The sequence below is a fragment of the Carya illinoinensis genome, chromosome 2 (genome assembly GCF_018687715.1).
Source record: "Carya illinoinensis cultivar Pawnee chromosome 2, C.illinoinensisPawnee_v1, whole genome shotgun sequence".
Lineage (NCBI taxonomy): Eukaryota > Viridiplantae > Streptophyta > Magnoliopsida > Fagales > Juglandaceae > Carya > Carya illinoinensis.
In genome coordinates this window covers 27,792,906-27,817,152 of record NC_056753.1, presented here as the reverse complement: position 1 = coordinate 27,817,152, position 24,247 = coordinate 27,792,906, and the positions used below count along the sequence as shown (strand labels likewise).

The following is a 24,247-nucleotide window of genomic DNA, read 5'->3' as shown; positions in this document are numbered from 1 at the left end:
ATTTCATATTTATTTAATTTTTTTAAAATAATTACACGACGTTTACGTATTCACGATTGCAACTATCATTTCTCTTATTATTTTTATCAATAATGACTCATTAAAAAAATCACAAATCACAAATCTGCAAAATCACGTGGGCGGCCCCTTCAATTAACATTATATGATGATCTTTTGCTATCCATGAAGATTCATAAAAATAAAATAAAATAAAATAAACAAAGCTAGCATGCATGGAAAAGAGCTTGGTTCCACAACATACATAATCAATCACCCACAAAACAAACCTCTCCAACAACCTTCCTTTAGTTTAATCGCATCTTTTATTATTTTAAGTCTGAATTTAATTTTTTTTAAATTTAAAATAATAATAATATTAAAATATAATCTTTTAAACTTTTATTTAAAATTAAAAATCCTTATCTCACTTTTCAAATCTAACCACGTCTATATTCTATATTTCACCCTACTTGAATTGTTTAAAAAGCCATAGCTACTACTGCTAGCGGGAGACTTCATAGGAAAGGGAAGAAAGACATCTACAAAGACTTCTTTTATTGTCATTATTGAGCATTTAAATTATTGTTATACGTCGAAAACTGTTGCCTTACCGGTCATAAACATTGCATTCATTTTTTTTCTGTTTTTTTCTACTTTTTTCTTTGGACAAGATATCTCTTATCTGATCAGTAACTGACTCACTTGGACTTTTAGGGAAGAAAGACATCTACAAAGACTTCTTTTATTGTCATTATTGAGCATTTAAATTATTATTGTACGTTGAAACATTTTAAGTTTACCGGTCATAAACATTGCATTCATTTTTCTCTGTTTTGTTCTACTTTTTTCTTTGGACAAGATATCTCCTGTTTGATCAGTAAATCAAAGGAGAAAAAAAGAGAGATACTTTTAATTTATGGAGACCCCAAATAACTGGACCCATGTGTTTGTACAGATAATTCATGTATCACCGTACTACTGAAAAATAAAAAATAAAAAACTTTTGATAAAGTCTCAAATCTCATGCTAATCGCGGAGGCCGAGAGAAAAAGTCTTCTCGAAAGAAAGAGATTGGATTGGGGATATGACATGTTGTTAATTAAACAATGGATTAAGCTTAATCTCTTTCTCTCAAATTATAGTCTCTAAACCTACTAAAGTAGGATTTAAAAAAAAAAACAATAATAGAGCTATGTATGAATTAAGAGACGTTGGGTAACATGTCAATAGCAAGCTTTTAAAGGGTCCCTTTTGTCATCATGGTGGGTAACACACGCCAAAAACAATTGAAGAAAAATAGACCTTTGGGTAATATATCTCACCTACCCACTACTATCAATGCGATTTCCCCTCCAAAAAACAGTGAGAAAAGAAGAAAAGTCATCTCTAATGAACGCTTGTACATGAAACTTCCAAGAAAATTTTGAGAGAAAATAATGCACCTTCTTTTTTTTTTTTAATAAAAAGGATCCTGTTAAGATTTCTATTGATATTTTAAAGTCTCAGTGGTAAACATATGGAGCAGCAGGCAGAAGTAGTGGAGTCACTAGCCTTGTTGAGTTTGGTTTGAGAGTAAAGCAACTTCGGGAACCTATGAAGAGCGGCTTCGTTGAGGCCAATAACTTCGATCACCACGGAGCGGGAGCTACCAATATCTCCGGTGGTGGTAAGGGAGACGTTGCCGTTGGAAGTTTCAGAGCCTGAATACTTGCGGGTGTAGTAGTAAGAAGCCACGGCCATCGTTATGATAACAGCGACGATGACAAGGGAGAATCCGAAGCTATAAGCAAAAGCGACATCCATGTTTTGATCTGTAGGATCATAATAAGAATCCATGGAGCTGGTCGGGTCCATCCTTTTAGCTAGCCTGAATATTATTGCTAGAAAGAAATTATACGTACTGATGTTTAAGGTGTGGAGCTCTTGATGATGAAGCTAGCTAGCAAGAACTTACATAAATATATATATTTTTTAATCAAGCCTCACCCCCTTACCTGTCGGTCTTATCCAGTTATCCAACAGAGAGACAAAACTTTTTCTCCATCTTCCATCTTCCGTCGATCTCTCACCACCACTGCGACACCAACACCAACAACAATGGGTGAGGAGGAGTTGAAAAGCAAAAAGACATGGAGTAGAAATTACCACGATCTTTAAGCCAATCGGAGTAATATTTTCCTTCTTCTGCAAACAAAAATCACAGATCATCAAATTCATAAATAAAATAATACATAAATTCAAAAACGGAGAGAGAGAGAGAGAGACAGAGTTATCCAGCAAGATGAAGAGAAATCGAGAGTCGCGAGATGGAGAGAGAGAATAGAGGATGGGTCGAGAAAACTTGGGAGGAATACGAAGCTGAGAATGAAAGATTTAAAAAAAAAAACGAAGAGAGAGAGAGAGAGAGAGAGAGAGAGAGAGAGAGAGAGAGAGAGAGAGAGAGAGAGAGAGAGAGAGAGAGAGAGGGTGGAAGCTGAAAAAGAAGTAAAAGATCATAAACATAAAAAAGACTAAAACATCTGTCGGCAAAATAGAAATAAAAACAAAAATTAGAAATAAAAATATTAGACGAAAAAACTGTAGCTTAAGCTATTCGCACTTATTAATATAAGATATATATCTACTCGGAACTTCTTAAAAATGAGTGCAGATCTTATTATTTTTTTAAAAGAAAAGAAAATATAATGTGCATCTTAAACTGTTAAAAATTAAAATATTATATATTGGCACCCTTTTTTAAACTTTGATGATTCCTCTTCGATCAAGTTTTAATGAATTGTTACATCCCGTCAAATTGATAGCATGTAGCATATATATAATCCGATTCTCTAAATAAAAAATTTAGATTCAACCTCCCATATTCCCCTTTATAAAAAAAAAAAAAGTTTTTAATTGTTACCATTAACATGACGCATTCATAGTATATAGTTCATACATAGAACCTTTCTTCAATTTTAACAGTTATATATCGATAGATAATACAAATCATATTTTTAATAGTGTAGAGAACGAAGCATGCACATTGATAATTTACCATAAAAATCAGGAAAACCATGGTTAAATTATAAAATCTAATTTTTAGGGCGGAAGAAACAAAATAATTCTTTGATCATCTCGTTGAATGTTTTAATTAATTTGATCGAGCTTTCGCAAGATGATGGCAACACGTTTTTTTTTTTTTTTAATACGGAAGCGACAACTTGTTTTGTTTTTTTTTATATTGTCTGTACGTGTTTAATTCTTCTGATCAAGAATAGTGCTACGTACAAACGACGACTTTACATACGGGCCATGGGTGAGTACTTCGGCAGCATGGTGATGGGAGCTGTCCTACATTTACAAATGCATGAACATGCCACATGGAACTAGGGATCAAACTGAATACATATATATATATATATATATATATATATATATTTATATAATTTTGGTTCCCAAGGGGCTGGCCAGCAGCAAGACAGGCCATCGCGATGGAAGAGTTACATCTTGTTGCTGTAGCTTACTACAACAATTTCCCAAGGCACGCTCAGGAACGCGCATGGAGCTAGCGTCTTCAGCGAAATGGATAAGGATCGTGATCTTGCAGTCAGCTTCGCTGAGGTCAACGCCTACTTCCTGCAGCTCCGCTACAACAGGCCGGTAGATCGCATGAGTAAAATTTGTTCGTACAGCTAGACCGCGACCGGGACGGTCGCTTGAGTTTCAGGGAGTTCCTCACGATGAACCACATCTTGAGAACCAGGCCGCTCTGGTACCGCAAGAGCTGCGGCTCCTGCTTGAGGGGACTCTATTTTACGTGCAGCTACTGCTTTGACAGCCATGGCGACACGACCTACGATCTCTGTCCCGATTTGTAAGCGGCGCTTCGGCCAGCACCATCACGAACCCTCGAGCTTCGTGGATAGCTACAGTTTGCTCGAACAAATGAAGCAAAAGCTTCGTCGACCTGTCGCAAATCCTAATCAGGTAATTAGAAAACCTGCTTTAATTATATGTAAATATTGATGAAACTTTAAACATAATAATATAAGCAATTAATAGTATATCAGCTGCTAGTCATTGAGTCAGCAATCTTTCCGGCCCCAACTTTCGACATGATTCATCACAAAGGTCGAGGAGGCATGAAATTATCTGCACGCGCGTACCGGGATAACGTATACATCCATATTAATTGGACATTCTTTGGTATTAATTAACTTGGTTCTTGATCTTTTTCCTAGCTAGGGAAATTTGTGGAAAAATAATAATAAGTAATTATTATATATGGAGGCTATATATATTTGATGCTTACCGAACTTTAATTTTTTTAATTTTATTTTATTATGTGTACTTGTTCAATTCACGGTTATTCTGATTCACGAGTCGAATTCTTTCATCTTTTTTGTTGGCTTGGTTTGGATACAAAGATTGTTTCAATTCATCTCATCTCATCATTACAACTTTTCCAAATTCTCATACAAAATATCATAAATAATACAACTTTTTCAAATCTCTAAATAATAATAATATTAAAAAATAATATTATGCATGTAATATAAATTTATAATAAGTTATAGATTTATAATATGTAGTATAACTTATAGTTACTTTTTATGTCTGTGTGTCTAGGCAGAGAGTAATTAGAAATTTCTAATCGCATGAGGAGGTAGCCGAATCGCCAAGCAGTGCAGTAGTCAGGTTCAAAGTTTGAACACCAAGAGACATTTTTCGTAGAAACCCAAGAGGCATTGAACTGTGTTTAAGAAAGCTCTCCTATTACTTTCCGTGCAGTGGTGCTAAGGTTTGAAAAGTGACTGCTACCCTCTATTACCTTCTATTACAAGCAGTGCAGTGGTGCTAAGGTTTCAAGAAAGATTAAAAAGTGAGTCTAACTGCCTTTTACGTGTTTATAGTATAAGTATATCTATGCATTACATATATTTGTTAATATTTCTAAGGAATATATAACAGATACCATAAAACCTAGAAATTCATAAAACTTAATAAAAAATCTATCAGAAAACTCAATTCAGAAAACTTATTCGTGCAACTGCACATTCAATTTATCTTCTATTTCTTTCAGTTTCTTCTACACTCCGTCTCTCTCAAATCAGGTGTGGTGAAACAGAGCAGGGGTGCTAAGGTTTGAAGGAACATTGAAAAAGTGAGTCTAACTATCTTTTATGTATTTATATCATATATAGTCTATTTATGCATTACACATGTTTATTCATATTTATAAGAACTGAAGCAACTAATACAATAAAACTTAAAGATCCATAAAAGTTATTTAAAAACTTATAAAAAAACTCACTATAGTCAAACAATAATAAGAAGAAAAATTGCTTGACTGTCCGCTTCATACATTTAGTTTAGGTGAGGATTAAACAAAAAAAAAAAAGCAATATAAATAGAAAATTCAGTAATTTAAATGTTAGTTTGGTTTAGTATACGTACTGCCGTTAAAATTAATTTAACCAAACACATGATATTACATTATAAAAGCTGCTGTAAAAAAGGTGACTCGATGGAAATTCTCTTTTATGAATATCTAAAGATGTTATATATTGCATTAACATCACCTTATTTTTGTCCGAGATTGCTTCTTTGCAAGCTGTGTTATACATGTCCATAGTTTGCTTCAGCCCGAGCCTCATTCATCTTTATAAATAGAAATTTTTGTAATTTAAATGTTAGTTTGATTTAGTATACGTACTGCCGTTAAAACTAATTTAACCAAACACATGATATTACACTATAGAAAGTGTTGTAAAAAAGGTGACTAGGTGGAAATTCTCTTTTATGAAAATATGAAGATGTTATATATTGCATTAATATCACCTTATTTTTGGCCTAGATTGCTTCTTTGTAAGTTGTGCTATACATATCCATAGTTTGCTTCAGCTCGAGCCTCAATCTCTTCATAAAACACACGAGGAAAAAATGATCTTGGAACTTCTTGGATCTAACGTCTAGATCGGTTGAAGTTGCAAAAAAAAAAAAAAAATGTTTTTTTTTTCTTTCCAAAACTTAAAGCTAAAAATCATAGATATGAAGAATACACAAGAAAAATAAGATATATGAACAAAAAAAAAAGTTTTTTTTCCCCAAAACTTAAAGCTAAAAATCGGTCTAGATATGCTAAAATATGCTAAAGTAGCAAAGAAAAAAAAGTTTTATTTTATTTATTTTATTTTATTTTTATTTTTTATTTTTAACTTAAAGCTAAAAATCGTAGATATGAAGAATACACAAGAAAAATAAGATCTGCGTAAGTAAGTGGTTTGGGTGTGTGCTAAAGGAAATGAACTCTGCTTTTAAACATGTATGTTCATGTGTATTCGAAGCGTTACAGTGATGCCTTTTTATAGGCACAACTACAATGAGAGAGAGGTTCTGTACAAAGAATATTCTAGCCTAGGTACGGTTTGTTACAAGAGGGATGAGATGCACGCTGCTCATGCAGACAAGGTGAAGCCATTACGTGATTCTACTAAAATCCTTTGGCTGTGATTCTTTTGCTGTGGTGACAGTCTGCTCCTTAACACCCCCCTCAAGTCAAGCAGTGAGTGAGCATGCAAACATAGACTTGAACAGAGAAGAGCAAAGCGTGTTCCAGACAATGGTTTTGTAAGAACATCGGCAACTTGGTCTTTTCCAAAAATGAATGCCACTTGGAGAGATTTGTTGATTACACGATTACACACAAAATGAAAGTCGATTTCAACGTGTTTTGTGCGAGGATGAAAAACCGGATTTAATGAGAGATACATGGCACCCATATTATCACAGTAGACCATAGGTGGGCAGTTGAGAGGAATTTCTAGATCACGCCATAGATGTTGGAGCCATATTACTTCGGTGGTGGCATTAGCGACAGCTTTGAATTCCACTTCAGTGAAGGAGCGAGCGATTGTGAGTTGTTTCTTAGATGACAAAGAAACTAAATTTGCACCGAGGAAGACACAGAACCCACTTGTGGAACGCCAATCATCGGGGCAGCCTGCCCAATCGGCATCGAAAAAGGCTATGAGCTTGAAGGTTGAGGACGGCGAAATTTGCAATCCAATAGTTGATGTATGTTTCAAGTACCTCAAGATTCGTTTTACGGCCTGCCAATGGGGAACTCGGGGATTATGCATGTATTGGCATACCTTGCCAACGGCGTAGGCTAAGTCAGGTCGTGTGAATGAAAGATATTGCAATGATCTGACAGTGCTGCGATACAGAGAGGGGTCTTCAAAAAGATTACCGGTGAAGGCACTTAGTTTCTCTGTTGTAGCCATTGGGGTCTTTAGCGATTTTGCTAGTGACATATTTGTCCGTTAAAGCAAATCAAGGATATACTTCTGTTGTGTAAGAAGCCTTTGGAATTCGATGTGACTTCGACACCCAGAAAATACCGTAAAACACCAAGATCAGTGATAGGAAAATCACTTCGCAGACCTTCAACAAGATCATAGATTTGCTGAATTAAGGATCCTGTAATTAACATGTCATCCACGTACACAAGGACACATAGCTTGTTGTTTGAAGTAGTGCACAAAAATAGTGAAGGATCGGCAATAGAGATATTAAAACCAAGATCAACCAGGCGATTACTTAGGCTGGAGTACCATGCACGTGGTGACTGTCGGAGGCCATAGAGAGCTTTATGCAACCTGCAAACATGAGAGGGAAATTGGGGATGAGAAAAAACATGTGGTTGAGTCATGAAAACAGTCTCCTGTAATGGTCCATACAAGAAGGCGTTTTGAACGTCATATTGACGTATTGGCCAGTTATTTGTAACGGCAAGTGCAAGGACAAGCCGCACAGTGGTTGGCTTCACGACAGGGCTGAAAGTCTCTTCAAAATCAATGCCAGACTGTTGGAGGAAACCCTTCGCCACAGGCAGGTTTTCCGTCGTTGCAGAGAGCCATCGACATTCCATTTTGTTCGAAAAACCCATTTGCAGGTAACAATGTTGGACGCTGCAGTTGATGGAACTAAGGACCACATTCGATTGGCAAGAAGAGCATTAAACTCGTGTGCCATGGCTTCCCGCCATTCATAATGTTGCTGAGCAACCGTATAGCTGGTTCGTGTTTCTGGAATATCAGAGGAGATGGAAATGAGAGCATGAGGAGGTGGCCACTTGATCGTTCCATCAATGTACTGACATGGGCGGAGAGCATTGGTGCGTGACCTTGTGATCATTGGATGTGCAGGCTGCGGAGTAGTAGATGAACGAGAGTCCTGCGTACTTGGTGATGAACGAGATGGAGGAGATGAATGAGAGGTAAAGGATGATGGAGGTGGGCCCAAGACGGAAGGAGAGGAGGAATTAGGTACAGATTCAGTTGGAGAAGTATTTGAGTGAAAAAGACAGGTCCGTGTGTGTTGGAGGAGAAATGGGCTTGGGGTTAGTATTAGTAAAGGGAAAAATTGTCTCATTAAATTGAACATCAATGGACGTAAAAATGCGACCCATAGACAAATTATAGCAGATGAACCCCTTGTGAGATGGGCTAAGACCAAGATAAGCACATGGAATGGATTGGTAATTAAATTTGTGGGAGTTATAAGATGAGGTAAGTGGCCAGCATTCCGAACCAAACACACGAAGGGCTTTGTAATCTGGATGTTTTTGATGAAGTAGAAATTAAGGGATGAATTACTAAGAGATGGGGAGAGTAAAATGTTGATTAAATAGACGGCATGGGTGAATGCAAAAGGCCAGAAATGGAGTGGAATTGAAGCATGCGCTAGAAGGGCCAAGCCCGTATCCACAATGTGATGATGTTTACGTTCAATAATGTCATTTTGTGTGAGTATGAGGGCATGTTATTCGATGTATGATTCCATGAGTTGCTAAGTATTGAGAGAAGGGTCGGAATTCACCACCCCAATCGGATTGAAATTGTTTAATTTTTGTTTGAAATTGAAGTTCAACCTGAGCTTTAAATTTAATGAAAGTATCGAGAGCTTGAGATTTAGTTTTGAAAGGAAATAGCCAATTGTAACGGGAATAATCATCCATAAAACTAATATAATATTTATGTCCATCATGAGATACATGTGGAGAAGGACCCCATAAATCAGAAAACACAAGTTGAAAGGGGGAGATAGACTTGTGACTCCTAGTGAGTGCAGGTTGTCTATGGGACTTTCCTTGAGGACATGCATTACAAAAGGATGGCATTATTAAACGATCATAAGGAAGATTATAATGCTGTAAAATGGAACGGACAAGTTTAATGGAGGGATGCCCGAGTCTTGAATGCCATGTTGGAATTGAGAGAGAAGTTGTGTGAGCTGAAGGAGGCGACAATGGAGGCATGAAGGAGTAGAGCCCATTATGCGTGGTTCCGCGAAGTAGAGGCTTCCCCGTTGTTCGTTCCTTAACAAAAAAAGAGTTAGCAAAGAATTCAAAGAAAACATCATTGTCAAGACAGAATTGACGAACGGAGACAAGGTTTTTTTGAAAAGATGGAACACATAATTTTTTTAAAATGAAAAGTGGAAGTAGGGAATGAAAATGAGGCAGAACCGGAATGAGATATGGGAATTGTGGAGCCATCGCCAACACGCAAGGAATCATCACCATGGTACTCGACAGCCTACAGAATCAATCGGACAAGTCACTTGTGATATGATGCGTTGCTACCGTGCCAGGATACTAGCTGGAATCTGAAGGATAGTTGGAGGTATAGTTTGCAGAAATTGGTGATGAGGAAGTGTACGCCTGGTTGAAGCGGTAAATGCAAGTGAGGGCAGAGTGCCCTTGGCGGTTACAAACCTAGCACACCAAACGAGTGTCAGTATGTGAAAACTGAGTGCTACCATGATTACCTCCAAGTGGTTCACAACCACTTGGAGTAGTAAATGCAAGTGAGGGCAGAGTGCCCTTGGCGGTTACAAACCTGGCATACCAAACGAGTGCCAGTATGTGAAAACTGAGTGCTACCATGATTACCTCCAAGTGGTTCACAACCACGATTTGAGCGACCATGCCCACGGTTGTTGCAACCCCATCGTTGGCCTCGACCACATTGATTTTTAGTCATGTACTGAGCATATGCTTAAGTGGGAAAAAGGTTGTTTTCATTGTGGTGTATCATTCGAGCTTCATGGGCAAGCAGGTGGCTAAGAATTTCACTTGGAGAAATAGGAGTGACGCGAGAAGTAACAAAGGTGACAAGACCATCATATTCAAGTCCAAGACCAGCAAAAAGATAAGGAACAAAATCTTCAGGAGGTAAAGGACCATTGTCAAGCGTTACGAAAGTAATGCTTAGCATTACGAAAGTAAACTGAGATTGTATCGGTTCCTTTCTTGAGGGAGGCTAGTTTGAGTTGGGTTTGGAGAATTCAAGATTGAGAAATAGATGCATATGTTGACTCGAGAGAGAGCCAGACTTCACGAGCAGAAGTACAGCCCACAACTTCAGCCATGATAGGTTCTTGTAAGGAGGAGATGAGCATAGACATCACTAATTGATCCTGCTCAATCCAGGTATCATATTCGGGATTGGGAGCACCATTGTCAAGTTGGGTTTTAAGGGCAGAACAGGAGCCATCTACGTATTTGTACAAGCGTTGGCCATGAAGATAAGGCACAAGCTACACTTTCCATAAGAGATAATTTTCTGGGGTGAGTTTGACAGAAATGGTGAGGGAAGGATTAGGATTCTGAGGCTTGGGAGGTGCCATGGATGTTAGTCTGTTAGGCTCTTGATACCATGCTAAAGGAAATGAACTCTGCTTTTAAACATGTATGTTCATGTATATTTGAAGCATTACAATGATGCCTTTTTATAGGCACAGCTACAACGAGAGAGAGGTTTTATACAGAGAATATTCTAGCCTAGGTACAGTTTATTACAAGAGGGATGACATGCACACTGCTCATACAGACAAGGTGAAGTCGTTACGTGCTTCTACTAAAATCCTTTGGCTGTGGTGACAATCTGCTCCTTAACAATGTGAGATGGAGACCGATAGACCAACAGAAAACACACAATACCGACGACAAATAAAACACTACATAAATCTGCAATAAGGAAAATAAATTACTAAAAAAATACTAACAAAACACAAGAAAAAAATGATCTTAAAACTTTTCGAATCTAACATATAGATCTGTTGAAGTTGCAAAGAAAAAAAAAAGGGTTTCTTCCCAAAACTTAAAGTTAAAAACCGTAGATTTAAAGAAGATCAAAGAAAAATAAGATATAAGAACAAAAAAATGTTTTTTTTTTTTTTTTTTCTCAAAAACTTAAACCTAAAGATCGTATACCTGAGGAATAAACAAGAAAATAAGATCTATGTAATTAAATCGACAAATAGAGAGCTTTGAAGAGAGATAGCGAGAGCGCGAGAGAGAAAAAAACAATAGAGAAATTTGAGAAGGAGAAGAAGACTCTCAAATGTGATTTTTAGGAAGAGAGATTAGATAGAGAAATGAGGATGTCAGCACCTAAAGAAGAAGAAATAAAGAAGAGGTAGGGCTACTGTTGCTTTGTTCTTTAAATGTCACCGTATAGAGGGAGGGGAGGGAATTATGAGAATGGGGAAAAGCGTGCTTTCAGACTAAACCAATACATATAAAAGGATACAATAAATAATCATTAGTTCAATAATAAATAATTATTAATAATTATCAATTTAATTAATAATTAATAATAGTTATTTAATTAATTGAACTATCCAATAATTATTAAAGAAATTATTTATTTTTCTCCCATATATTTAAGTTCTTTTAATTATTGGTTAATGTAATCATACTCGACTATATATATATATATATATATATATATATATATCTATCTATATATATAAGTTTGTATATAATAAAAATTAAAAGATTATTTAAAAACCTCTAATTATAAATGAAATTAAAAATTTTGAGTTTACATGATGAATCAATTATCATATACATGATTAATGGAAGATAAAATATATTTAAGATTAAAAAAATTCACATCTAATACTCTTTTACTTTTATTTTTACATAACATTTGCCACCTCATTATAATAAAAAGTAAGAGAAGTGACGTAAATATAACGAATTAATTTAAAATTATTTTACTATTTTATAATGAGGTAATACTTTTTTACCGAAATACATTAAAATAAAGTAAAATCTTCAGAAAATTTTAAAAATTTAACATTTTATTAAGTAATTGTGTAAATATTTTGTAACAATAGGATGTTTATTACAAGAGAAATTATTTATAAAACAAATTTCGAGCAAGCTTGTGTAGAAAAGTAAAGCATACATTGAAAAAGTATAAAAAAGTTATTTTTTATTAATAAGATTTATTTATCAACGCTAAATGAAAGGGGTTTAGAGAGGAAGCTCGAGAGGATGAGAGAGGGATCCGTGTAGTGTGAAATTAACCTGGGAAAAATATCCTTACCACAACATCACGAGCACATACCAAAGACTAAAATAGCCTCCTTCAAACCGACATCAAAGAAAGAAACTGAAGCAAAAATGGCTTTTAACATACGAAATTTTTTACTTTTAAAAATTTTAAGATTAATTATATATTAAAAATATTTGTTAGGACTTACATTTTCCCCTCAATGCATTAAATAATTTATTAAAAATAATTTTTCTATAAAAAGCATATTATTTCTAACAGTCTCCTCAAAATGTTCTAAAAATTTAGAAACTCAAAAACTAATTAATACTTGGTTTGGTTAGCCAATTTCAAATGAAACCATCTCATCTAAACTGTAAAGATGAAATTAACCGACTAACCAAACGGCCATAATGCAAAACTCATCTGATGTATGAGTTTTTTACTTTTCAACCAATGCCTCTTATATATCAATAGTAAATAATGAAAAGCATGGAAAGCTGGTTTGGCATCGACGTCCTTTTTATTTTTCAATCCCATTTCTCATTACTACTCATGAAAGATCTGCCAAACTTGAAAACCAACCCATCCCCATTGCAATAAAAAATTCTAAATTTCTTATATAAAAAAATAGAAAAAATAGATTATAATTACAATAATATTTTAATTTATTATTAAAATAAAAAATCCCAAATTCTTTACATATAGAAAAATAAATAGGTTATAGAATAATATTCTAATTTATAATTAGAATAATATATTTTAAAAGAAAAATTTTATTTTTTTACCATTACAGAGTAAATTCGACCCATAACTTCAAAATATATTTTGGGATTTAAATTTATTTATACATTTCTTTTAGTTACTCATAAATATTACTTTTTATTAATATATTTGCAACTATTCTTCATAATTATTAAATGGTTTTCAATTATTGGTGGACCTGCAATTATTACTTTTTATGTGTGTGTGCATAGGAACTCTAAACCTGATTAATACCCCTTTGGTTAGCCTATTCAAATAAAACTATCTCATTTTAACTATACGGGTGAAATTAACTGGTTAACCAAATAGCCATAATGCAAAACTCATTTGATCTATGAGTTTTTTACTTTCCAACCAATGCCTTTGACATATCAACAATAAATAATAAAAAGCTGGTTCGGCGCCATTGTCCTTTTTATTTTCAATCTCATTTCTCATGACTACTTTTGATGCCAATATTGAAACCCAACCCATCCCCACTGCAATTAAAAAAAAAAACCAAATTTCTTATATACAAAAAAATAAAAACAAATAGATCATAATTAGATTAATATTTTAATTTATTATTTAAAATAATTCCTAATTTTCTATATATAGAAAAATAAATTTTCTATATACAGTAATATTATAATTTATAATCAGAATAAAAAGCCTAAATTTACTATATCTTGAAAAATAAATAAACCATAATTAAAATAATATATTTTAAAAGAAATATTTTATTTTTTTTGGGATTATTGACTAAATTTGCCCAACAACTACAAAATATATATTGGGATTTAAATTTATTTATACATGTTTTTTTAATTACTCATAAATATTATTTTTCATTGATATATTCATAACGGTTCATCGATAATTACTAAACGCTTTTAAATCAATGGTCGGACCTCTAATTATTACTTTTTATGTTTATGTGCATAAGAACTCAAAACCTAATTAATACCGCTTTTGGTTAGCCTGTTCAAATGAAACCATCTTATATGAACTTTACAAATGGAATTAACCAGCTAATCAAACAACCATAATGCGAAACTCATCCGATCTGTGTTTTTTCCTTTCCAAACAATGCATTTGACATATTGCATCTTCGTATGTGAACAACTTTAAAAATGCAAACAGTTTATATATCGATAAAATATATCACTTCAAATACAAGGAATTAAAAAATAAAAATGATTGTTGCAAACAAGTCAACCAAATGAACAGGACAACGCTCACCAATGAAGTATCAAAGCCTAACATTAATTGACCTAAACGTATTATATTTATTTTTATCTACTGTCTTTTTTTTTTTTTTTTTTTTCCCTCTATACTAGAAAGTGGTAAAGGATTTTGTTATTTTTGAATGCTTTCTATTAAGCTTCTTTTTTTTTTTTTTTTTTTTTAATTCATTTGTTGTGTCTTTGGATGTTCAATTCTTTTAAATGTTTTTATATTATATAAATACTGATTATTTTCCGTTTATTTAGTTCTCTTCTTGTAACACATTTTTTAAAACAATTTAAAATAAAAAAAAAATTGTTAAATAAATCATTAAAATTTCTTATTATAAATGATCCATTACAATTTTTTTTATACTAGACAAAGAAATTGACTAAAAGCTATAAATTATTCGTTATAATTTTTTATACGTAACAGGGAAACCGATTACAAGCTACGATGTTTGATAAGGATATTGACTCACAAGATGATACTTTGCACATTTTCCGATCATATTACATCAGCAATACATATGTGAGGTCATTAGATCCGAAGTATAGAATTAAAACACATGAATATCAATGGATCTTAAATTCTAAAATAATAATTGAAAAAGTCCCAAATGATGAAAACCAATTAGAGGCACCAGAGTACCAACTCATTCCGTTCAATGAATTATATGCTTACAAAAATTCAATTGCAAAAATAAGTAATTTACTCTTTATTTTAAAATCTTCAATTATCAATGCATTAAAAATTTAAATCTTATTTACTAGATATTTTAGCTGTTGCAATCAATATCAAGCCATGTAAAGAAATAACTCTAGTGCAAGGACCAACAACTATTCAAGAAATATATGTTATTGATAAAATGTAAAAATATTTTTAGGATTGCTCGCTCTTTCAAAATTATGTTTTAATCTTAATTTTTTGATAGTTTTTATTTATTCCAATTTTGTAACTTAAACCATATATTTTTAATTATGTGGGGTCGATTTGTGCAAGATGAATGTCAAAAAATCGTTCTTATAATGGAACAAAGATAAGAATTCGTTCTTATAATGGTATAATTAACAGTCTTATATTTCCTTTTATATCATATATGCCAGTATTAATCATCCTTATTTCTAATGAAAGATTATCTCTTTCATTACATCCAAAAAATATATGATCAATCATGTTATTGCTGAGGCAACTTCATTGCAAGAGTGGTAATTGTACCAAATAAATCATTATTTGTTATATATTTATGTTATATTCTTAAAATATAAGTTTCATGCCACTCGAATAATAAAATACCATATTTTTCTTCCATACGTTCCATTTATTTTATGAATTTTAAAAACGGTGAATAATGATTTATTACGCAAAAGTATTATTGCAAAATCCTTACAATACACATCTGCATCTCTGTATTCTGTTAGTATTCGAGAAATAATCAAGAATTTTGATCTCGTTGAGTTGATAAAAAATTTGCAACTAATGGAGGTAAAATCCTATTTTTAGTAACAAATTAAAATATTTATACAAACACTTTATCTAAAAATGTGTTTCTAATATAATGTAGAAAACAAAATTTTGGATAAAGGCAAAGATAATGGTAGTTGACTTGCGCCAGTTATTTTTTTACATGTAAAAAAAGTATTGGGCATGATTATAATGATAGCTTCTTTTGTTAACATTACAGAAACTAAAGCATTTCACAACCACGCTATGTATCTTTCAATTTATTTTTTATAATTTATGTAACAAATTTAATGTATAGTCTTTATTGACTCAAACTTAAAATTATATTTCAATCAAATTTATAGTTCTCGAGCATATATTGAACTCGACGATAATGCAGGAAGACTATCTGCTGTTATGTTTGGTGAAGTTGTAAAAGAAGCATTTAATTGTTCAGTAATTGAGCTTATAAATCATATTGGCAAAATATGTTTTCTTATTTTTCATTGCTTTATTGATGTGAGTAAAAAAGTCTTATCTTATAATTTTTCACACACTCACATCAATAAAGCAGTAAAAAATAAGAAAACATACCTCGATAGTATAATTCATAAACTCAACTACTGAATAATTGAATGCTTCTTCTACAATTTCACCAAACATAACAGCAGACAGTTTTCCTGTACCATTGTCGAGTTCGATATATGCTCGAGAACTATAAATTTGATTGAAATATAATTTTAAATTTGAGTCAATAAAGACTATATATTAAATCTGTTACATAAATTATAAAAAATAAACTGAAAGATACATAGCGTGGTTGTGAAATGCTTTAATTTCTGTAATGTTAACAAAAGAAGCTATCATTATAATCATGCCCATTTCTTTTTTTACATGTAAAAAAATAACTGGCACAAGTCAACCATCATTATCTTTGCCTTTATCCAAAATTTTGTTTTCTTTATTATATTAGAAACAAATTTTTGGATGAAGTGTTTGTATAAACATTTTAATTTGTTACTAAGAATTGGATTTTACCTCCTTGGTTGCAAACTTTTTATCAACTCAATGAGACCAGAATTCTTGATTATTTCTCTAAGACCAACAGAAGATATAAATGCATGTGTATTGTAATGATTTCGTAATAATACTTTTAACTAATAAATCATTAATCATTGCTCTTAAAATTCATAAAATAAATGAACCGTAAGAAAGAAAAATTTGGTGATTTTATTATTCGAGTTGCATGAAAATTATATTTTAAGAATATAACATAAATATATTAACAAATAAGTCATTATTTGTTACACTTACCACTCTTGCAACTAAGTTGCCATAGGAATAACATGATTGATCATAAATATACTTTTTAGATGTGATGAAAGAGATAATCATTTATTAGAAATAAAAATTGTGATTAATGTAAGTATATATGATATAAAAGGAAATATAAGAATTTTAATTATTAAAAATACCGTTATAAAAACAAACTCTTATTTTGTTCCAAATATAATTGGCTTTGTACCAACTATTTCTGAGATTTTTTTGCATTCGTTTTGCACAAATCAACCCCTACATAGTTAAAGATACAAGATTTAAACTACAAAATTGGAATAAAAAAATAACAGAATATGCAAAAAATTAAGACTGAAACATAATTAAAAAAAAGCGAACCCTAAAAATATTTTTACTTTTTATTAATAGCATATATTTCTTGAATAATTGCTAGTCCTTGCGCTAAAATTATTTCTTTACATAGCTTGATATGGATTGCAACAACTAAAACATTTGGTAAATAAGATGTTTGATTAAATTAATTTTAATGGCAGGCAATACGTATACGACCAAAACTAACATTTAAAATACTAAATTTTCTATTTATATTGCTATGTTTTGGTTTAATCCTCACCTAAACTAAATGTATAAAGCGGATAGTCCAACAATTTTTTTTCTTCTTTTATTATTTGACTATAGGGATTAGGTTTTATTTGTTTTTGAGTCTTTTTATAAGTTTTTTAATAACTTTATGGATCTCTAAGTTTTATGGTATTAGTTACTTTATTTATTAAAAATATGAACAAACATATGTAATGCATAGACTATATATGCTATAAAAACACAAAAGGCAGTTAGACTCACCTTTTCAATGTTCCTTCAAACCTTAGCACCACTACACTGCTTCGCCACACTTGATTTGAGAGAGAGCATAGAAGAAACTGAAAGAAATAGAAGATAAATTGAATGTGCAGTTGCACGAATAAGTTTTCTGAATTGAGTTTTCTTATAGGTTTTTTAATAAGTTTTCTAAATTTCTAAATTTTATGGTATATGTTACGTCATTCCCTAGAAATATGAACAAATATATGTAATGCATAGATAGACTTATACTATAAACACACAAAAGACAGTTAGACTCACTTTTCAATCTTCCTTGAAACTTTGCACCACTGCACTGCTTGTAATAGAAGGGTTATTTGTAATAGAAGGTAATAGAGGGTATAAGCACTTTTCAAACCTTAGCACCACTACACTGAAAGTAATAGAAGGACTTTCTTAAACATAGCTCAATGCCTCTTGGGTTCCTATGAAAGATGTCTCTTGGTGTTCAAACTTTGAACCTGACTGCTGCACTACTTGGCCTTTCGGCTGCCTCCTCATGTGATTAGAAATTTCTAATTTCTCCCTGCCTAGACACAGGAACATAAAAAGTAACTTATTATAAATTATAAGTTATATTGCATATTATAAATCTATAACTTAATATAAATTTCTATTACATGTGATTAAAATCCGCCTCCATAGATTTTATACTGCATGCAATATAATATATTATCTAATTTCTAATATATTCTCTCTTTCTGTTTGCATCTTCCATTTCAATGCATGGAGAATATTCACAAATTTAGTTGTTGGCACAAGGACAAAAGGGGAAAAAGGAGAGTACGTGGAACTGACGGATAAAAGGGGAAAAAGAAGGGCAAGTGGAACTGTGTTTTTTCCAAATTGTAACTTATTATAATGTTTTGCTTATAATGTATAGGAAAAGACAATTGTATCCCTACCTAACCTGAACGTATTATAATGTCTGCGTTCAGGCTATTTGTGTTGTTTGCATCCCATGCTTTGCATAAAATTTTGTCGTTTGTGGGCAGGAAAACCCACCAGAAGTCCTTTAGTTTGCAATCAATAGATTTGCAAAGAGACTTTAGCAAGAGGAAGTTAGACATGGTGTAGGTAGGAATCATCACCGCCATTGCTTTAAAAATGTGGTTCAGCTTAGCCTTGTAACAGGATACTGGTGGATAGCAAAGTATGGAGGATTAACAGAACACGGTAATGTACATTGGAACTTAGCATTGCATGGCTCCACAAATCATTTAATGAAGCACAAAACATCCCAGGAAAGGGTGGGCTGATTTTTCTCATACCTTAAAGATGATATGCTGATGTAGTTATTCAGCATTACCATCCAATTACCCTTAAGCTGATTTGGTTTTCTTGATAGATATAAGTTTCATCCAAACAATTACTATTTTTTTAGCCAACAATTACTCTTGATCTAGTATAAAGAATAATCCACTACTGGGATCCACAAAGGGTCAGAGATCAGTCCAATTTGTTTGCACATTTTGACGTGAAATGCAATCGTCTATGAACTCAACCACAGGAAGATCAGGCGTAATTGTATCACAATATTGGTAAACAGCATAAAAATGTTACGGTGGTCAGTCTTGACTAGACTATTATCTCACTGTCATCGTGCCAGGAATAATTTCAAACTCTCAGGGCACACAAGTGGACTACACTCAGAATCACATCCCAGATTGGCTCAGGAATTTCTTTGGAAAAATGTGGAGGCATCAACCACTAGGATGGAACCATAGGCAAGTTGTTTATTTCAATTTAATTATACTATGAATTTTTCCAAAAGATACCAGCTGGAAATAACGATCTCCATTCAGGAAGTAAACGAATAAAGAGCTAGTTAACACTTCCAAAAGAGCAAGCGAAGGATACAAATAACTCACCATTGGTTCATTCATGCGTGCATAGGTGTCTTTAGGGCCACCCAAGCAAGCACCACAACTGGGACTTGCAGGTGTGTCACATCCAGCTTCTTCAAATATCTGGGAGCAAGTCTTGCCACCAGATCCTGGTACTTGGAGACCATATAAATCCATCCAAACCTACAAATTTTATCATATAGTTGCTTAAAAGTTTCCTTATCTTCAAATTATTCAAATGATTGCTTTCTATCTACGCATATTGAGCTTTATAATTACAAACCTTTTGGGTTGCAGGAACAAGGAATGTTGGAACGTTGACCTTTTTGCCCTGCAGAATAAGTGATTGCATCTCTTTAGCTTACTCCCCAAAAGATGTGTGGGGGGGGGGGGGAGAATAACATTAGCAAAAAACATTACAATGAAGTCTTAATAACTCCTAAAAAAGCATAAAGTTTGCTGTCCTATAGTTGATGGAGGTTTGGGGATTCGTAATTTGTGTAGTTTTAATAAGGCATTGTTGGGGGAAGTTGGGTTGTGGAGATTTCATATGGAAGAGGGAGTGTTGTGGGGGGTGATTGTACGGAAGTATGGTAGTGATAGGGGGAGTTGGTGCACTAAGGAGAGCAGGGGGTCATACGGTGTAAGTTTATGGAAATTTATTAGAAAAGGATGGGATAATTTTGTAAAACAGGTTAGTTTTGTGGTTGGTGATGGGTCAAGAGTTCGATTCTGGTTTGATGTTTGGTGTGGTGATACTGCACCATTTAAAGCTTTTCCGGCAGTTTTTAGATTGGCTGTTAATAAGCAGGCCTTAATTTCTGAGTTGTTGACTGAATATAATGAAGAGATGCATTGGGATGTCAGTTTTTACGGATCTGTTCAGGATTGGGAAATTGAGGAGGTTGCTGATCTTTTCAGGCTGTTGTGTTCAGGGGTATTAGACGACACGTGAGAGATCAAATGTACTGGAGACACACAACGACTAAAAAGTTTACTGTTAGATCTTATTATAAGTCGTTGTATGATCAGCATAACATCTCTTTTCCTTGGAAGAGTATTTGGAAGGCTTTTGTTCGGTCAAAAGTTGCCTTTTTTGTGTGGACAGCAGCATTGGGGAACATTCAGACAATTGACAATTTGAGAAAGCGTGGCATGATTGTTGTGGAAGGTGCTTTTTGTGTAAGAAAGCTGCAGAATTTGAGGACCATCTTCTTATTCATTGTGATGTGGCTAAAGGGTTATGGGATGGTGTGCTTAGTAGATCGGAACTGTCCTGGGTTATGCCTAATTCAGTAGTAGAAGCACTTGCATGTTGGCCTAGACCTTTTTCCTTGCTCTCAAGTGGCAGCTGCATGGAAGATAATTCCTTTGTGTATTATGTGGTGCATTTGGTTGGAAAGGAATGAGAGGTGTTTTAATAACAGGAAACGCAATGTAGATGAAATCTGGGAATTCTTTATATGTTTTTTGTTTAGTTGGTTTTCAGCTATTGTACTTAATGGTGGGGCAGTACATGAGTTGCTAGTTCTCATAGCTTGACGGAAGTTGAAAGACATAATTTTTCCATACTCTGGTTTCTAGTTCTCTTATATGTAAACAGTAGCAAGTTTTAAGACTTGAGGATCTACTAGTTTTCTAAAATTTAACAGAATGCATATAATCATGGTCATGCTTATCCATGGAAATACTAAAAAGAGCAAAACAATTGTATTTTAATCATCTTTCTTGGCTTTTCAATAATAATTCAAACTACAAAGATGTTAGAAAGTCTAACACAAGAATGCATGGCTCTAATAAAATAAGACATCTGAACTTACCAAAAGGGATAAACATGATACATCCCAAAGTCAAATAAATAATTTGTATGGGTATATATTCACACACTAGACGGCGGTATCTTAACTACCTTCCAATCAGTGAAGAATATCTAAGTTCTTACAGCTGCTGGAAGTCCTAGAATTGAGAATTACGATCATATTTTGGAAACCTTAAATATGAAATTAGTTTTCCAAGCAAAAATTAAGTTGTTAAAGTGAGGAAGTCTATATCGACACCAAAATAAAGCATACATAGACCTTGAGCAGGAGTTTCCCAGTGCCCAACACAAAACCTGCATCAGTGTTGCCAATTCCAGTGGCAAATTGGCCAAATGCTCCAATTTTACAAGTGCAAGAGTCTGTACCCAGCAGGACCTGAATGCAATGAATAGGGTTTAACAACATTGGAACTTTAAGGCACAAAAGTGACATGAATTATTTATTGACTTTGCAATGTATTTGATAAAAGAACTTATCTCTCCAGGCCTAGAGCGACCTTCTTGTGCAAGAGCAATATGGCATACACCTTTGTAATCTGGGTTAGCCTGAAAAGTTAGGAAGGAAAATTTAGATATAACCTCTTGAGGATAATGGATTAGCAAAATGGAAAGAGAGCAAATGAGAGAGTAGAGACATACCTTAAAATTACCAAGATCTTTAATATCATAAAAGTACTTGATGTTTTGCTCCATGCAGAAATCCCTTAGTATATCCACATTACGGTTTGCACGTTCATCACTCGTGAATATGTAATGGTCTGGTATTATTACAATCTTCTCCCGATCCCAAACCTCAATTCCAAAATAACAGTCAATCTCAGACAGTTATTACATTATTTAAAACAGTGGTAACACACATACACAGTTCACCTCACAGTCACTCGTGAGTATGGCATACACCTTCATCAAAATGATGAAGACTGTGCAGCAGAAAAAAATAAATAAATAAAGCATATCTCACAAGTATGTACATTTCTTGCTCATTTGAATATTGACACCATCAAAATTCACTCGCTCATGTGAACATTGTCATGATCAAACTATTGTAAACTTAACGCTGAAGTGAACATTAATATGATCAAAATTCTCATTCTCAATTTTTTTTTTTTTTATTGGCACCGGATGTCCAAGAACAACATCTTGACAAATCCTGGGGGTGCACAGGCACTCGGCAATGAGTTTTCCGCAAGTGCACATTGGGTAATTCAAGGAGAAAATCTCCTAGTCCGATGGCCCCTAGAGATTGTTTGCACCCAAGGAGATTTGAACTTTAGACCTGGGCATACCCCCAAGCCCAAGGCCTTTACCTCTAGAGGTTTCTCACGCTCACGTTGACGTGATAAGACTATCAGGTATGGTTGATTCGCGTCAGTTATCTATTTGGACTTTTGCAATCACTCTGTCTTGATTCAGTGTTAAAAACCACAGCTTATGTGAACATTGACATGATCAGACTATTGTAAACTTAACGCTCAAGTGAACATTAATATGATCAAAATTCTCACGCTCATGTTGACGTGATGAGACTATAAGGTATGGTTGATTCGCGTCCGTTATCTATTTGGACTTTTGCAATCACTCTGTCTTGATTCGGTGTTAAAAAAACAACAGCTTAATGACCATCAACACGAGACCCTATTGTTTTATGTGGAACTTTAAATTTCAATGAAGGTATGCAAATTCTGCCCACAGATTTTCATCACATCACCGCATCATTTTTCCGCCACTAGACATCCAAACCACTTCCAATAAAGTTAAGATATTAGCTTTAGAATCAGTAATCATTAAATCTTATTGAAGCCAAAAAAAAAAAAAAAGTCATAAGAGAGTCACATTTAAATGCAAATGCAACAGACCACTTATCAAATAAATAAATAAATAAAATAAAATGCAACAGACTATCCAACACCTTGGCATTCTCTCCAAATTCTTTCTTGAAGATTCCAATTGAACCAGGGCCGCAAACATCATGGGTCATTAGAACACCAATGTTAACCCAAACATTCTCACCAGGGATGAACTGGGTTTTCTCAGAAGCCCTAGCCAGTATCTTCTCGGTCATCGTCATCCCAGTCTTCACCTGTAATTAACCCAAATCCCGCCATTAAATTCCACAAAACAATCAAACCCATCAACCCAAAACAAAACCCCGATCAGGCAAAATGATAGGAACCCAACCGAGTCAGTGGTCGAAGGCTTCCGTTCCGACTGCTGCGGTGCCATGACCAAACAAATTTTCTTTGGAAATCGTTGTCCGGCATTTCGGAATGGAAAACCCTGACCGTGTCGAAAAAGCAGAGAACCCCAAATCTTTCTGCCGAAAAGATAAAAGTACCAAAGGTCCAAAACAGGAACGAAATACTAGACATGGGCTATAAATAAATTCTTTTAGAATTCTTTTCTCTTTATTTTTAACTTTACGTTTAGAAGTTGGAGTAATCTCAAATTATATATAAATAATAATAAAATAATTTGATAATCTTAACCACTTACTATAACCATTTATTTCTTGTGACAATAACAAAATATATTTTTACTTTACAATCTTGAAGACTTTTTCTATATAATCTAAAAATATATTAAAAGAAAGAGGCAATTGTATTACCCTGTTATTAAGTAGTTTTAGAGTAGGAATGCATCATTATATTATGAAAAGTTTTATTCAACATTAAAAAATTTAA

The 24,247-nt window shown here is 33.5% G+C and overlaps 2 protein-coding genes and 1 long non-coding RNA gene across 5 annotated transcripts; all 3 read right to left on the bottom strand.

Moving 5' to 3' along the window:
• Positions 1-960: 960 nt before the first annotated feature.
• On the bottom strand, positions 961-2,444 carry LOC122294900 (putative RING-H2 finger protein ATL71). Of its 3 annotated transcripts, none has more exons than XR_006237791.1 (2): positions 1,902-2,444; positions 961-1,811 (listed from the first exon to the last, which is right to left on the bottom strand). XR_006237791.1 is itself a non-coding variant. In XM_043103891.1 (2 exons), the coding sequence occupies exons 1-2, from the start codon at positions 2,215-2,217 to the stop codon at positions 1,495-1,497; spliced, it is 540 nt and encodes a 179-aa protein (XP_042959825.1). In that variant the 5' UTR covers positions 2,218-2,419; the 3' UTR covers positions 961-1,494. The 3 variants fall into 3 exon arrangements, 1 of the variants encoding a protein (XP_042959825.1); XR_006237792.1 differs by having other exon boundaries at positions 961-1,867; positions 1,995-2,444; XM_043103891.1 differs by having other exon boundaries at positions 1,995-2,419.
• A 3,847-nt stretch (positions 2,445-6,291) lies between these two features.
• LOC122301851 (3-isopropylmalate dehydratase large subunit, chloroplastic-like) lies at positions 6,292-23,789 on the bottom strand. Its single transcript, XM_043113218.1, has 9 exons — positions 23,745-23,789; positions 23,476-23,646; positions 22,206-22,358; positions 22,064-22,112; positions 21,826-21,977; positions 20,031-20,078; positions 19,772-19,930; positions 17,883-17,959; positions 6,292-7,640 (listed from the first exon to the last, which is right to left on the bottom strand). Exons 1-9 carry the CDS (start codon positions 23,787-23,789, stop codon positions 7,286-7,288), a joined length of 1,209 nt encoding a protein of 402 aa, XP_042969152.1. The 3' UTR covers positions 6,292-7,285.
• On the bottom strand, positions 8,982-11,112 carry LOC122300629. Its single transcript, XR_006240052.1, has 2 exons — positions 9,512-11,112; positions 8,982-9,361 (listed from the first exon to the last, which is right to left on the bottom strand). It is a non-coding gene; the product is annotated as an uncharacterized LOC122300629 (long non-coding RNA).
• Positions 23,790-24,247: the final 458 nt, after the last annotated feature.

What these genes read in the sequence shown, in the direction of transcription:
- LOC122294900 (XM_043103891.1), bottom strand. Translation starts at nt 2,217, where the DNA reads ATGAATTTGATGATCTGTGATTTTTGTTTGCAGAAGAAGGAAAATATT. An exon ending in TAACTGGATAAGACCGACAG is followed by an intron (nt 1,812 to 1,994) that starts GTAAGGGGGTGA and finishes ATGATCCTACAG; the next exon opens with ATCAAAACATGGATGTCGCT.
- LOC122301851 (XM_043113218.1), bottom strand. Translation starts at nt 23,789, where the DNA reads ATGGCACCGCAGCAGTCGGAACGGAAGCCTTCGACCACTGACTCG. An exon ending in AGCCTTCGACCACTGACTCG is followed by an intron (nt 23,647 to 23,744) that starts GTTGGGTTCCTA and finishes GGTTAATTACAG; the next exon opens with GTGAAGACTGGGATGACGAT. An exon ending in CACGCATGAATGAACCAATG is followed by an intron (nt 17,960 to 19,771) that starts GTGAGTTATTTG and finishes TATTTCTTTCAG; the next exon opens with TTTCTTCTATGCTCTCTCTC.